Here is a 15156-nt window from a genome sequence, read left to right as displayed (position 1 = left end):
AGAAACGGACGATCAACAAGAAATGGGAAACTACATTGATAATAGACCTAGGCCGTCGGGTCCCCCAACGGGAACTTACAACCAAGGATGGCGAAACCACCCAAACCTTGGTTGGAGGGAACCCGGCAATAGTAGTAACCAACAAACCCAATGAACAAACTTTCAACAACCAAGAAACGAGTCACAAAATTTCACTCAACAACAAAGTGGACGAGAAAGGCTCGAAGATACTATATCTCGCCTCATCTTCGACACTGAAAAGAAAAACTCGGAAAGATTTCTACAATTAGAATCAAATTTTAGAAATCAACAAGCTAGCATTCAAAACATAGAAAAACAATTAAATCAAATAGCTCAAAATTTTGCCGAGAGACCGCAAGGCGCATTACCTAGCAATACCGAAACAAACCCAAAAGCGCAAGTTCACCTCATCACGCTACGAAACCGCACCGTGGGACCTGCAGAAGCGCCACCGCCAACAGAAGAAACAGTACCCACACCTCTGCAGGAGAAGGACTCCCCTCCGTCACCAGAGCCTACCAAGGCTCCTCGAGTTCCATACCCCGATAGGTTAATTCGTCAAAAGACCAATGAGCAATTCGCAAAGTTCGAAAGTCTGTTAAAACAATTGCATGTCAATATTCCTTTTATCGAGGTCCTAACCCAAATGCCCAAATACTCTAAATTCATGAGGGACTTCCTTACGCATAAAAAGAAAATTGAAAATTTGTAATTAGTCAATTTAGGCGAAGAATGCTCTGCACTCGTACTCAATAAACTTCCCCAAAAGAAAATCGATCCCGGAAGCTTCACGATTCCCTGTTCAATAGGGGAATCCCCCGTTCGTAATGCTCTAGCCGACCTTGGGGCTAGCATTAACTTCATGCCCTCATCTATGTTTAAAAGACTCAGCTTGGGAACCACGAGTCCGACAAAAATGAGCATACAACTCGCTGATCGCTCTGTCAAATTTCCACAGGGTGTCATCGAAAACGTTTTGGTAAAGGTAAGCAGATTCGTCTATCCAGTCGACTTTGTCATACTAGATATGGAAGAAGACACCGAGGTTCCCCTCATACTAGGAAGACCCTTTCTTGCCACTGCCCAAGCGGTGGTAGATATGAATGACGGAACACTCACTTTGAGATATGGGGATGATGAAGTAAAATTCGGAGTCGGGAAAAGAATAGAGGACGACGACCCGGTCAACTACATGAAGGTTATTGATTCGAGCTTGGATGCTGCTCTCCGACGGTGTAACATGGGACGCCAAGCATCCCACTCAGAAAACATATAACCTCGCATTGGGTCTAGCCAAGGACCCTTATAAACGTGGCGCACCACGGAGGCATTCCGCGGAACTATCCTTAGTTTAGTTTAATCTTTTAGTTTTAATTTGCAGGAATAAAACACACTTATAGTGGTAATGGATGAAAAAGGGAACGAGAAAAATGGCCCCATGCACAAAGAACAGAGCAACCCGACACAAATCTACATCACAGGAGGCTCAACACGGGCCGTGCCCAACCAACACGGCCCCGTGCTGAGCCACATGCAGAAAAACGCCCAGTTCAGGTAACTGGACACGGGCCGTGTTCACCAGACACGCCCCCGTGTCCAGGCTTCTGTCTCATTTCTTTAATTTCTGTTACTGGCACCTGACCACGGGGCCGTGCCCGGTCACCACGGGGCCGTGTCCAGACTGCCAGTAACATAAATCTTTGCTTTTTAACACTACACCACACACCCAATCAACCTAAAAATTTATTTTTGGGACACATTGAGGACAATGTGTAATTTAAGTGTGGGGGGAAGCTAACACTTTGAAATTTTGCAAGTCCTAACAACAAGCCTTACACAAAACTCTATTGGAACCGCTAAACACCCCAAATTTTTTTCAAAAATCCTTTTCATTTTTACTTGTCTAAAGTTTAAGTTGGGAATCACAAGTTTAATAAGGTTATATTTTTATGAAATTTACAACCGAAAGCGTCGTGATAACAAGAACCAACATAAGAAAATTACGAAACGGCATAACAAGTCTAGTTAAAATTTAATTATATATACTTGATCACATTAAAAACCCATTCCCACAAAAGTGAGTTTTGAGCCTTTATTGAGCATACAAATTTACATCTTTAGACTAAATGCTCATTTTTCGTTTCTTGTGTGAATAGCCGCTTGGTTCTTACAACTCTAGAACTTGCCACGACAATTCATTCCCGGTCCTTACCAACTTAAACCCAAGTAAGTAAATGATGGAGGCATTAGGACTAACCATTTTTCTTTCTACACCATTATTTTTCAATTTTTTTTACCACCTACCCAAAATCCCCCTAGTTAACCCCTTTGAGCCTAAACCTTTCATTTCATTACCCTAAAAAAAAACCCCTTTTACCCACCAAAAACCTTTTTATTTTTCACCCCTTATTTTAGTAACAAAGCTCGGTTTTTCGCAAGCTCGTTCTTTTATGTGACTAAAATATATATATATATATATATATGTGATGAAGTTAGAAACAAACAAAGCTATACAAACAAAAGCTTGTTTGGAGAAATACTTCAAAATAAAAAGTCACTAAAAAGAAATTTTTTTTTTCGAAAACGGACGCTTTTTACGCTTTTCGCCCTTTTACTAACCACTAACCCAACCACCCACCTTTACCCAAGCCTAACCCTTCACCCAAAAAGTCCTCTTGATATTTACAAAGGTATAAAGTTAAAAAGGAGGAGGATTGATTGCTTGGCAAGCCTATGGAAGGCGTGAGTTCCATGCCGCTCTCGAGTGATTCACTAAAAATACACCTACGGCCGAGTGTTGAGTGATTTATTCCGTGAGGTATGTGAACTTGTATATAAATAAAATTTTAAAAAGGCATGTTATGCCCAAATAAGTAATTTATCCTATGAGACGTTCTCAATAAATCATAACGAATAGGATTGTGAATAAATAAAAATAAAACCTAAAAAGATCTTTGGATTCCCGACACTCTATGACAAACCAAAAAACATTCTCTTCTACCTATTCCATTTGGGAGTGTAAGCCACATTTAAAGAGTTTTGCTTGAGGACAAGCAAAAGTTCAAGTGTGGGGGTATTTGATGTGTGTAAAATGCAACATATAAATCACATCAATTAAGGCATAAAACTAACCCTTTTTAAGTACTAATGTTGGAAAAAGAGTGTTTTTGTCTTCCTTTTGTATTTTCAGGATGAAATGAGCTCAAATTCACAAAAGAAGCAAAAAGACAACTAATTCTAGCATAAATACAAGAAAAGGAATAAAAGTAGACTGCCCGGACCCTCAACGGCATCCTCAGCAAAGAAGAGAAAACAGAAGCCTGAACACGCCCCGTGCTCAGCCAGCACGGGGCCGTGCCCAAGAAGCAGCATAAAAGACAAACTAGTAGAAGCTTCCATTGCCTACCACGGGGCCGTGTACAGTGAGCACGGGGGCGTGGTGAAAGTACAGCAGGCGCATTAATTGTAATTACGAATTACAATTAATGAGGAGAGAGACTGTCAGACGGGTACGGGGGCGCGTCCAGCGGACACGGGGCCGTGCCCAGCCTTCTGTTCAGCCTATAAATAGGGGTGCTTGGTTTCATTCCATCTCATCCCTTGGCACACCTCCTCTCTCACACTCCATCCACCACCCACCACCACCATAACACCATCATCCACCACCATCATCCATTGTCCATCGTAGAGTGTGTGAGTCGTCTCGGGATCCAAGATTGATCGTAAGAGTTCTTGACAATCAAGGCCATGTTTGCCTAAGTCTCTTACATCACTTGGTGAAGACAAGTGTTTAGTATAATACTTTTTATTTTTAATCTTTTGCACTTTTTATTTGGTTTTGTATTAATGACTTTAATAACTAGTTGCTTATGTTGAAGGTGATCTTTCCTTATCGTTTGCCCGTGGTGTCTTGGCATTATTTTACTGTCTATATAAAATAAAAGATTTTCACCATTCATATCTCCACGGTCTATATGGAGGTATGTTGGCTACCTGGTCGGGGGTTAAGGGAACGGTTTGGTAAGGGTCTTGCCCTTGTTCAGCGTTTAGAGGTCCTGCTTGGGACCTGGGTCAAATTTAGTAGGATCTCCTTCAATGCCCATGGGTATTGGATGGCTGGGATCCAAACTCTTTGACCCCCTCATGAGTTAACTACTATTAATACTATAACCCGGCTATTTAGGACTGTATCCCTGCTGACTCAGACTACTTAGCCGAGGGTAACGTCACCGCCAAAAGCGGGGCCTACCATAATTTGCATTAATAACTTAATTCATTATCTTCCAATATTCCGACCCTTTAGGATTGTATCCTTGCTGACTCAAACTACTGGGTTGAGGGTAACGTCGCCTTCAAAAGAGGGGCCTTGTCTATCTGTTTTTATTTTTATTTTTCAGCATTTAGTTAGTTTTTATTTTCTTAGTTTAAAAACATTTTTCTCACTTTTTGATTTGATTAGACGTTGAGGATAAACCGGTATTAAAAGCTCTTGTGTCCTTGGACGACCTCGGTATCTTACCAACACTATACTACGTCCACGATGGGTGCACTTGCCCATATGTGTGTTTAGTGTTAGTGAATATCGTGTTTTATAAATTTAAAACTTGACTAAAGGTGTAAAAAGGGCTTAAATATACATTAAAAATATATACACACTGACACGCATCACAAGCAACCTCTTTTTATTCAACTTCTATTATTCGATCCAAGTTCCCGGGTTCTTGGACTTAGATTTATATAACCAAACCATTAGTATAGTACAATCCATTATTTAACGTAGTATGAGACTTTCAAGTCTCTACTCTCGTGATTCTTTTTAAAAGCATCATTTTGACCCGTTTGGCTATTTAGTGAAAACCATCACTTCATTGACTAGCCAAACTAAGTTCCAAGTTTTTACTTTGACCCGTTTGATGGTCGAGTGTGCTTCGCCGCTTTAACGACGCATCAAACGTATTCATTACACTACAACATCATTCTCACAACAAAACTAAACATTAACACATAATTTAACGGGACTTAAGCCACGTACCTTTAAAGCACACTTTTTCCGCGGGTATCACTTCCGGCGTGTCCACTTGACGTCCCGGATTCCTTGCCTAGAGAGTTCAATTTATAACAAAAATTAGAACTCTTTCATAAGCTTTAACGCATTATTTCTTAACATATTCAAATCTGCGTTTTGCCCAACTTTTAACATTTTAACCCTCTTTTAGGCATTTTATCAAACACCTAACGGGTCAGATTTTTACATGATCTAAACCAAGTTCATGACTCGAGTTTATCACCCAAATTAATTCAATTTGACTACATGTCTATATGTTAACATCAACAACATAGAGTTTTCCTCATAATTTCAGTTTACACTAGAACAAGAGTTTTAATCCTAGTGTTCATCAAGTTCTACTAACATACTAATCACCCACTATGGTGATTTTGATCTATACAGTTATCATGCAAGAATTTGACAAGAAATCGTCTAGGGTTTGTCCCTAAACATTACATTACTTCCAATTTCATGTTTACTACACATAATCAAGCTCTACATTCGATTTTGATCACATACAAGAACTTTGAATCGAATTAAAATGACCTAATTCAACATACCTTATGATCCCCTTGACGAGGTGATCACGATTCCATGTTCAGATTTCGATTATTGCTTGATTTAGGCCTTCAATTTACAGTTTTTCTTGTGAACTAGGGTTTGAAAAGTGTGGGTGTCGCCCTGGGGTGTTCTTGGTCGATCAGGCCTCTCTCAAATGAGGGGTTTGATTTGTTTTACTAATTTAGTAAATAAAATTCAAGTTTTGACATTATTAGTCCCTCTACTTATCCAACATAACTTTTGTTGTTTTAACCACAATGTAAGTTAAATTTTAGACTTGTTAGTTAACTAAGTTACAAATTTCAAATTGATAAACTCTCATTTATTTAAACTTTATAATTCTAATATAAAGTTTTATATTTTCGGGGTGTTACAGTTCCCCAAACAAAAGGCTTATCTTTATGCGTAAGAGCGGTAAGCGGCACAACGATCTTTGAGAATCCTTTGATAAATCGTCGATAATAGCCCGCTAGTCCGAGAAAAGAATGGGCCTCAGACGGGTTCTTTGGCGTAATCCAACTCTTGACTGCTTCAATATTCGCGGGGTCGACATGGATACCTTGACTATTGATAATGTGACCCAGAAACTGAACTTCCTCTAGCCAGAATTCACACTTGGAGAACTTGGCATAGAGTTGATTCCCTTGGAGTAGTTCGAGAACCAAATGTAAATGTTGCGCGTGTTCGGCTTTCGATTTGGAATAGATAGAGACATCGTCGATGAACACGATGACGAAACGGTCTAGAAATGGCTTACACACGCGATTCATCAGATCCATGAAAACCACGGGTGCATTGGTTAAACCAAAGGGCATAACAACGAACTCATAGTGGCCGTAACGAGTGCGAAAACCGGTTTTGGGTATATCTTCCTCCTGAATGCGTAGCTGGTGATAGCCTGAGCGTAGATCGATCTTCGAGAAACATGTAGCACCTTGTAGCTGATCAAACAAATCGTCAATGCGGGGCAGGGGATAACGGTTCTTGATGGTTAGCTTATTCAATTCCCGATAGTCGATGCACATCCTGAACGACCCATCCTTCTTTTTAACGAAAAGGACCGGCGCGCCCCAAGGAGAGGTGCTCGGGCGAATGAAGCCTTTCTCAAGTAATTCCTGGAGTTGGTTCGAGAGTTCACGCATTTCGGACGGTGCGAGTCGATAAGGAGCTTTGGTAACAGGGTTGGCTCCAGGAATGAGGTCGATACGGAAGTCGATATCACTACTTGGCGGTAGTCCAGGAAGATCATCAGGGAATACCTGAGGAAATTCACGGACCACATGAACGTCTTTTACTTCAGTCTTCCTTTTCTTTTCCTTCTCCGTTACTACAATGTTAGCCAAGAAAGCTCTGTATTCCTTGCGGAGATACTTGCTAGCTTGGACACATGACATGAGTTTGAGCCCTTTCGAAGCAGTTTCACCATAAACGCATAATAAATCACCATTCGCGAGCGAGAATCGAATCATCTTATCGAAGCACACAACTTAAGCATGGTTTTCCCGAAGAAAGTCAATGCCTACTATGATGTTAAAACTTCCAAGTTGCATTGGAATAAGGTCAATTGGGAAGATGTGATTGTTGAGCTCAAGAGTACAATCACGGAGACCAGAATTAACAGCGACAGTTCTTCTGGTGGTGACTTCTACATCGAACGTTGAGGGGAGATGGGGGCGCTTACGACTAAGGAGCTTCTCGAATTCAAACGACACAAAGCAATTATCGGCTCCAGTATCAAACAAACACGATACATAAATACCATTCACAAGGAACGTACCATTGACCACGTTTTTGTCAGCCTGGGCTTGGCGCGCATTGATGTTGAAGGTCCTGGCGCGCGCTGCTTGCTGTTGCTGCTGCTGCTGTTGGTGAGGTTGCTGCAGCTGGGGCTCTTGTTTCACAACCCTGTTCGGGCACATGTTCGCAAAGTGGTTGGGATCGCCACATGTGAAGCAGACTCGGGCGGTGATCGCGGGTGCCTGAGCCGCGTGTTGGCCTTGTGGGGCTGGGAGCAGAGCTTGATGAGCAGCGGCAGGAGCTGCGGTGTTGCGGGGACTAGTACGGCAGTTGATGAGCAGTGGCAGGAGCTGCGGTGTTGCGGGGACTAGTACGGCAGTTGACAGTAAAGTGGCCGTACATATTGCAGTGGGCACAGAAACGACAGGCAAGACCCACCGGATGATGATAAGAACATGTTGGGCAAGCCGGATGGGGGCCTATGTATGCACGCTTTGCTGGTGGTGCATAAGTAACTGGTGCAGAACGGTGGTGGGACTACTGCTGAGCCGGTACGGCTTGTAGTGGAGCAGCAGTGGTGGTGACAACACAGTTCTTGTTGCTGGAGCTGCTATTGTTGTTCTTCTTCCTGCGGCTTGAGGACTTTGATGATTGAGGAGCGGCGGCGGCGGTGTCAGCGGTTGGTGCGGTGGTAGCTTGATGCAGAGACTTTGAAGGCTTATCCCAAAAACCAGCTTTTACCCGCTTGTCGTTGATTTCAGCGGCAAGCAAGTAAGTTTCTTCAATCGTTGCTGGCTTTGTGGCGTGGACGAAATCAGCAACACAGTCGGGTAGAGCTCGAATGTACTTCTTGATCGTCATGTCTGTAGTCTTTGTCACACCCCGAAATTATCAGAGCTGGCGTGACTGGACTGGTATCTTCATTACACAGCGGAAGCAATTAAGCAAAGACTTCTAGAAAATGAACGCCCACTAAGTACTCGAATCCCCGATGGCTCTCCTATTCCAACCGTGCCTTAACTTTGAAATGCAACCTGAGAAAGAAACATGCGAAAAAGTCAACATAAAGTTGAGCGAGTTCGTAGTTTGTTTGTAAAAGATTTGAAATAAATCTTTTGAATAACCGGTTTGTGGAATATACCGAGAAAACGAATTTAAAAAAAATCATTTTCTTGTCAAGTTATATAGAAACTTTGTATTTGCAACGCATTATGTTTGTAAAACCATGTATTTGTAAACTCTTGTATTTGTAAAGTATGTATAAACATCAATGCCCACCCTGACTTTGACTCCATGCCCGCATCATCCTCTGCCTTGAATTTGTATAAAACATGATATTTAATTTGTAAAACAAAATCAAGTATTTCTAAAAGTATGTATGTCCCTGGTATGTAGCAATAAGGAAAAGAGATCACCAATGGGTTGCAAAGCCACTGGCATGTGTGAAGTGATGCAGGAAAACTCAAACCTAGCAAATTTGTTACCGGGCCTCGGCTGTAAGACATAGTCACCACATGGCCCATTCTGCGGACTCATGGATGGGGCTCGCTACACCCAAATAGATCTATCACTCATGTCTATCGGTCCTACGACAAGGATTAATGGCCTTAAGTGTTGTACCCACCACTCACATGATCTAAGTAGTAAACCCTCCTTAAGCTAACCATACCATGTATAAAATGTCTGAAAAAAATGTAACATGTATTTTACCCCAGCCTCTAAGGCTGAACCTCCCCAGCCTCTAAGACTGAACCTCCCCAGCCTCTAAGGCTGAACCTCCCCAGCCTCTAAGGCTGAACCTCCCCAGCCTCTAAGGCCAACTCCCCACACTCTATATATTACCACCAGACGATCCACCCCTAGTCATGAAAATCATTCACATTTCGATAATACGCATTTGTTTTGTAAAAACTGGTATATTTAGTATAATCCATTTGAGTTCCTCGAAATCCATTCGTAATATGATTTAGAAATACGAGTTTTTGTTTGTTCAAAACTTTGTATGTTCTTGCAAAACGTGCATGTCTTTCCACCCCCGAAAACATTTATAAAAATGTAAAACAGTAAAAAGTGGGGGTTATGAACTCACCTGAATATTCCTGTGCAAAGCTAGCTAAATACGACTTCGTGATGTCGTTTCCAAGACTTGATTCGCTAGCATGCATTCTACAATATTCCTAACACGGAATGTCTTATAAGTTTCTAAATAAGCGCAGTAACTAAACTACGTGTCACCGAGCTCTACCGAATCGTTGACCGAACGATTCGACGGTTAAGTTGTGATGTAAATGGAAACGATTAGGTCATATTTGATAAGTGTCGTTTATCATCGATAATAACTAACAAGTCTTGAAAAGACTTGATTCTCGAGATATTAGAAGTAAATAAATATTTATATCAAAACATATAAATATATTGTTAAGGTCGCTTGTCGTCACGAGAAATCGTTTGTGTATATAGGAATATTCGTATGAAAGTAATATATAATAAACTTGTATTATATATATTGTGTCTTGTATATATTTGACACAATACACGTATATGCCGTTTCGGCGTTTGAAATAAATATATAAAAAAATTATATTTATTTTATAAAGGATCGTCGAGTTGTTTGAAGTTTGAAATAAATATAAGACTATATTTATTTTTATAAGAGATTGCGTGTTGTACAATATTTGAAGTAAATATAAAAACTATATTTATTTTCATAAAACAAACTCGCGTGTTTTCTCCCTTCCGGTTCGAACTGTTAAGAGCATCCCCCCAAGCTATCGTTTGGCATTTGCACAAGCTTTGACAGGGGCCATCCATAAAGTAGTAGCTTCCCCTGGGACTGTCGAAAGTTGGGTCAAACTCTTGCTCTTACTCCGTTGTACCCTTAAGGTGGTTAAGCCGTCTTCCAGGCAAGAGCGAAGGTCGGGTAATCGAAAATCCTTGCAATGTGATAGTATTTTGCGGGCGTTAGCTATGTGGAAGGAGGGCTCTGGTTTTGAGGTTTTGGTCAATTCCCTCCTTTCCGATACTGGAGAAGGGGTCGTGCGTGGGGGGGAGGCACAACGGGAGATAGCTGAGGAGGTTAGCCCTAACATCAAGCAATGTCTCAGGAAAGTGAGTGATGGTCACTTCACTGCTGCAGTTAAAGTGTTGTGTTCCAGTGGGGTTGCTCCCCGGGGGGAATCTACCATGCAAGCCCTTATCGACAAACATCCCTTCGCACCGCCCCGGAACTCCTCTTTCACAACCTGCGTTATCCGTGGATGAAGACTGCGTGCACAGGTGTGTGAAATCTTTCCCGAAAGGGACATCTTGTGGGCGAGATGGCCTACGGGCCCAACACCTGTTGGACGCTCTTAGCGGCGAGGGGTTGGCCACGGCCTCAGGACTGCTTACTGCCATCACTGAAGTGGTAAACCTTTGGCTAGAGGGGTTATGTCCTAAGGTGCTCGCGGATTTTGTTGCTTCGGCGCCCCTAACCCCTTTGTTGAAGCCTGATAATGGGATTCGCCCCATTGCTGTGGGGGCAATTTGGAGAAGATTAGTCTCCAAAGTAGCAATGAAGAAAGTTGGGAAAGAAGCTGTTAAGTACTTGGGGGACTATCAATTTGGGGTGGGGGTCCCCAATGGGGCGGAGGCGGTGCTGCACAGCGCTAACAGGTTTCTTAATTCTTTTCATTCGGATGGTTCGCTGGCCATGCTTACGGTTGATTTTTCCAACGCTTTCAACTTAGTTGACTGTTCAGTTTTGCTTCGCGAGGTCCATCGCCATTGCCCCTCCATATTCCCATGGGTTCAATTTCTATATGCTCAGCCTGCTAGGCTATACGTGGGGAATGACCGCATCGGTGCATTCACGGGTGTGCAGCAAGGGGATCCATTGGGACCTTTGCTTTTTGCCCTAGCCTTACACCCCTTAGTGCTTCAGGTGTAGGAAAACTGTAAACTCCCCTTCCATGCTTGGTACTTGGATGACGGGACAATTATCGGGGACGCTGTTCAGGTTGCTAAAGCTCTCGACATCATCGGTTCGGAGGGTCCAGCCTTGGGGCTACGACTTAATATTAGAAAAACTGAAGTATTTTGGCCGACATGCAACGGGGTGAAGGTCCGGCCAGGGCTTTTCCCCAGTGAGATTGGGAGGCCGGAGAAAGGTGTCAAACTGCTAGGAGGGGCAGTCAGCCGTGATGCCAGTTTTATTAGTGGTCTAGCGTCTAAGAGGGCAACTCGTGCTGTTGACATTATGGGACACCTTCCCTTGTTGTGGGATCCTCAAAGCGAACACCTCTTACTTAGATCTTGTATGGGGGTTGCAAAGTTGCTATTTGGTTTGCGAACTTGCCAGCCCCCCCTTTGTGGATAATGCTGTTTCATGTTTTGATAAAGGTCTTCGGGAGGCAATAGAAGACATTGTCGTATGTGGGGGTCCTTTTTTTGGTGATCTACAGTGGCGAATCGTAACCTTGCCAATGAGGCTTGGTGGGTTGGGCCTTCTCTCGGCCCGGGATGTGGCTGCCTATGCCTTTGTGGCTTCCAGGTCTCAATCTTGGGAGTTGCAGGACCACATCTTACGTAACAGTAGGGTTGCTAACACTGATCCGGATTATGCCAGCGCCTTGGAACGCTTGCATGAATCTCTACCTGACTTTGATCTCGGCGGTTTCTCTAACAAGGACACCGCCCCCAAAAAGCCACAGAAAACTTTGGCGAATGCCCTTTGTTGTCGAATCGCACAAAGTTTGGGAGAAGATTTCCATTTGTCACCCTGCCAGAAAGCCGTCATTGAATGCCTATAGAGGCCTCACGCTCAGGATTTCTTAACAGTTATTCCTATTGATGGTTTGGTTCAACGAATGTCAGCGGTGGAGTACCGGTCAATCCTTAAGTACCGTTTGATGATCCCCATGTTCCCGAATGATGAAACTTGCCCAGTCTGCCGTAAAGCATGTCTAGATAAATACGGGGAGCATGCGTTACACTGTAGAGAGTTGCCGGGGTTTAAGTATCGCCATGACTTTGTGCGAGACGCGTTAATGGATATTCTCAGACGAGCAGGGATCTCGGCGAAGAAAGAGGCACCGGTTAATTTTCTTACAGACCCGTCGGAGGGGATATCCACCCTACGCCCAGCTGACGTGCTAGTTTTTGGTTGGGAGGGCGGGAAACATGCTTGTGTCGATCTCACAGGTGTATCCCCACTAGCCGGGTTCCGGGAAAATGGATTTGTGGCGGGGTAAGCGGTACTGAAAGCAGAGTCAAAGAAGGTGGAAAAGCACGCGAAAGCTTGTGAGGATAATCAACATGCCTTTGTCCCCCTGGCGTTTGACACGTTCGGCTCCTTGGCGCCGGAGGCAGTTCGGTTCTTGTCTAGAGTTCAGCGTGTGGTCCATAGCAACTTTTCGACCCCTCGGGGGCGAGGCTTTGTTTTTAGTAGATTAGGGTTTTCTATTCAAAAAGGGATGGCAGCGCAGTTCGTTGCTCGTTTACCTGCTATCCTTATGTAATTTGCCCTGATGATTGGAATGAAATTGCTCTTCTAAAACTCGCGTGGTTTGTTATTTGAAATAATCATATAACTATGATTGTTTTTATAACACGGAATCATGTTGTTTGATAATTGAAATAAATATATATACTGTATTTATTTTAGTAAAAGAAGTCGTATTATATGCATTTGAAAAACATACGCATACTATACGTATTTGTATAACGAAATCGGATTATCGGCGTTTGAAACAATATAATTAAGTATATGGTTTTTATAAGTCAAATTTCGAAGTTTAAAGTAACTTTATTTGTTCTTGTACATAACTTTAGAATCGCCGCCTTCGTAAGTTGTAAAGTGTCATAAAAAGTAATTATGTATCTGCGTCTTGTTTTTCAAAAAGTTTATTTGAAACCGATGGTTTGTTGGATAATAAAACACGTTTTGTTTTATGGGTTTTCTCGAAAAACGGGCAGAGTTTCCTCTGTTTTTGGGACGCCCCGACAACACAAGTTGTCGTTATTTTATCAAAATTCAATTAACAATTCAACAATATTCTTGTGTCATCAATTTATATAAATAAATTAGTAAATAAGCCAAGAAATTTAACTAATAATTCGTCGATTTTTGTTCGGGTCGAGAGCTCGTTAGTCACGTGAGATTAAAGCTAAATATATAACGTAAATATTAAATGTGCCGTTAATCTTTACCAAATCTTCATGTCGGAACGTCGAGCCACTTGGCTGGGTTGACTGAGTCAACCGGGTTGACTCGCTGAGTTGACTCGCTTGACCGAGTCAACCGGAACCGAAACTGAATCTGACCGAAACCACTTGACCCGAACATCGAACTGAGTTGACCCATCTTGACTGTGTTGACCAAAGTTGACTCGGGTATGACTGAGTTGACCCGGCTGAGTTGTCCGAGTCAACCGGGTAAACGGAGTTAACCGAGTTAACTGAGTTAACCGGGTTTGATCCGAGTTGACCCGAGCCGTGTACGACAGAATCTGAACCCGAACCAAAACTTGAACCATCTAACCTGTGGTTGACCTGTACCCGTTGTGTTGACTCGCACCGAGTTGAGTTGACTCGCACCGAGCTGAGTCGACTCGCACCGAGCTGAGTCGACTCGGTGAACCGCATCCAAATCTGAGATTGACTGAACATGAACGAGACCCGAATCGTTCCAAAACAAAACCCGCTGCAAATAATAACCACCACTATCGCCGACACTAGAAAAGAAACCCGACCACCGTCACGAAAACTGTGCCGCCCGAAGTGAATCTGAACCCTCGGATCTGACCGGAGTTTGAAACCCGTCGGATAATCACACCGACCACCGGACACATGAACTGACCGGCGGTCCGAACCTCCGACCGCCGGTTCTTTCTTTCTCTCGGTCTCTTTCTGGTCGCTCCGCTGCACGCCACCACCAACTGGTGGTGGCAGCCGTTATTCTGTCATCATCATCATCAACACAGCAAGACATCGGAAATCTTTAAAATAATAGTAGAAGATAAGCAGATGGGGGGGGTACCGTGAAGCCTGTCGGAGCATTGCACCACCACCGCCACCGCGGCTCACCGTCACCGGTTATCGTCGCCCCTTTCTATCTCTCTGTTCCTCCCTCCTATTTCTCTCTCTCTGTCGTGTCGCCGTACGTCACCATCGTACGGTGGTGGTCGGTCGAAAATCAGGGGCCGATTAGTGGTTTAAAGTGAAGAGGAAGTTGAAGATTTAAGGTGGTGTGTAGGCTCATCGGCTTATTATGAACGATAACCGGCAACCGGCCGGAGATTAACCGGTTGCTGGATCAGGAACGAGAGGGAGAGAGGGAGACACAGACTAAAGTCTGTGTTTTCTTTGTGAGTATATAAAATTGTTGTGTATGAAAGAGTTTGGGTGAATACCCCTTATTTATAAAGTTTGAGATGTTGAGATCTTTGTAAAATCTTATGAATCTTGTGTAGATTTTTTTGAAAGTTTTGGGAAAGATTTTGGTAAGATTTGTTATGGATTTGATAAGATTTTCAAGCTGAAAATCTAGTAGAAAAGATCTAATTTATGTGCAGGTTTAGGCTTGTGGGTTTTGGGCTTGGGCCCAGGGCCCACAAGCCCATCTCGCGTGTAAGTGGCCCGTAATTTCTACGAGACCCGTTGTCAAAACCTGAACTCCGTTTATTATCAAAAAATAAAATTTTCGTATTAAAATACATAAAATACGGTCGGTAGTCGTTGTTTGCACGCCCGTTCGTCGATTACGGTAATAATCGCGAAAAATTGTATCGTTGCCGTCTTTAATCCGTTTT

General features: G+C 43.0%; 1 protein-coding gene across 1 annotated transcript; it reads left to right on the top strand.

The window, feature by feature from the left end:
- The first annotated feature begins 10333 nt into the window (after positions 1–10333).
- On the top strand, positions 10334–12156 carry LOC110885960. Its single transcript, XM_022133705.1, has 4 exons — positions 10334–10441; positions 10503–11288; positions 11364–11688; positions 11747–12156. Exons 1-4 carry the CDS (start codon positions 10334–10336, stop codon positions 12154–12156), a joined length of 1629 nt encoding a protein of 542 aa, XP_021989397.1.
- The last annotated feature ends 3000 nt before the right edge of the window (positions 12157–15156 follow it).

This window comes from Helianthus annuus, chromosome 14 (assembly GCF_002127325.2).
Source record: "Helianthus annuus cultivar XRQ/B chromosome 14, HanXRQr2.0-SUNRISE, whole genome shotgun sequence".
NCBI lineage: Eukaryota > Viridiplantae > Streptophyta > Magnoliopsida > Asterales > Asteraceae > Helianthus > Helianthus annuus.
Note: the sequence above shows the minus strand (reverse complement) of the source record. Positions and strands in the feature narration are given on the sequence as shown.

Excerpts from the sequence above, each read along its gene's own strand:
- LOC110885960 (XM_022133705.1), top strand. The coding sequence starts at position 10,334 with ATGTGGAAGGAGGGCTCTGGTTTTGAGGTTTTGGTCAATTCCCTCCTT. Across the intron at positions 10,442-10,502 it reads AACGGGAGATAGCTGAGGAG|TTAAAGTGTTGTGTTCCAGT; the intron begins GTTAGCCCTAAC and ends TCACTGCTGCAG. Across the intron at positions 11,689-11,746 it reads GGTTGCAAAGTTGCTATTTG|GTCTTCGGGAGGCAATAGAA; the intron begins GTTTGCGAACTT and ends GTTTTGATAAAG.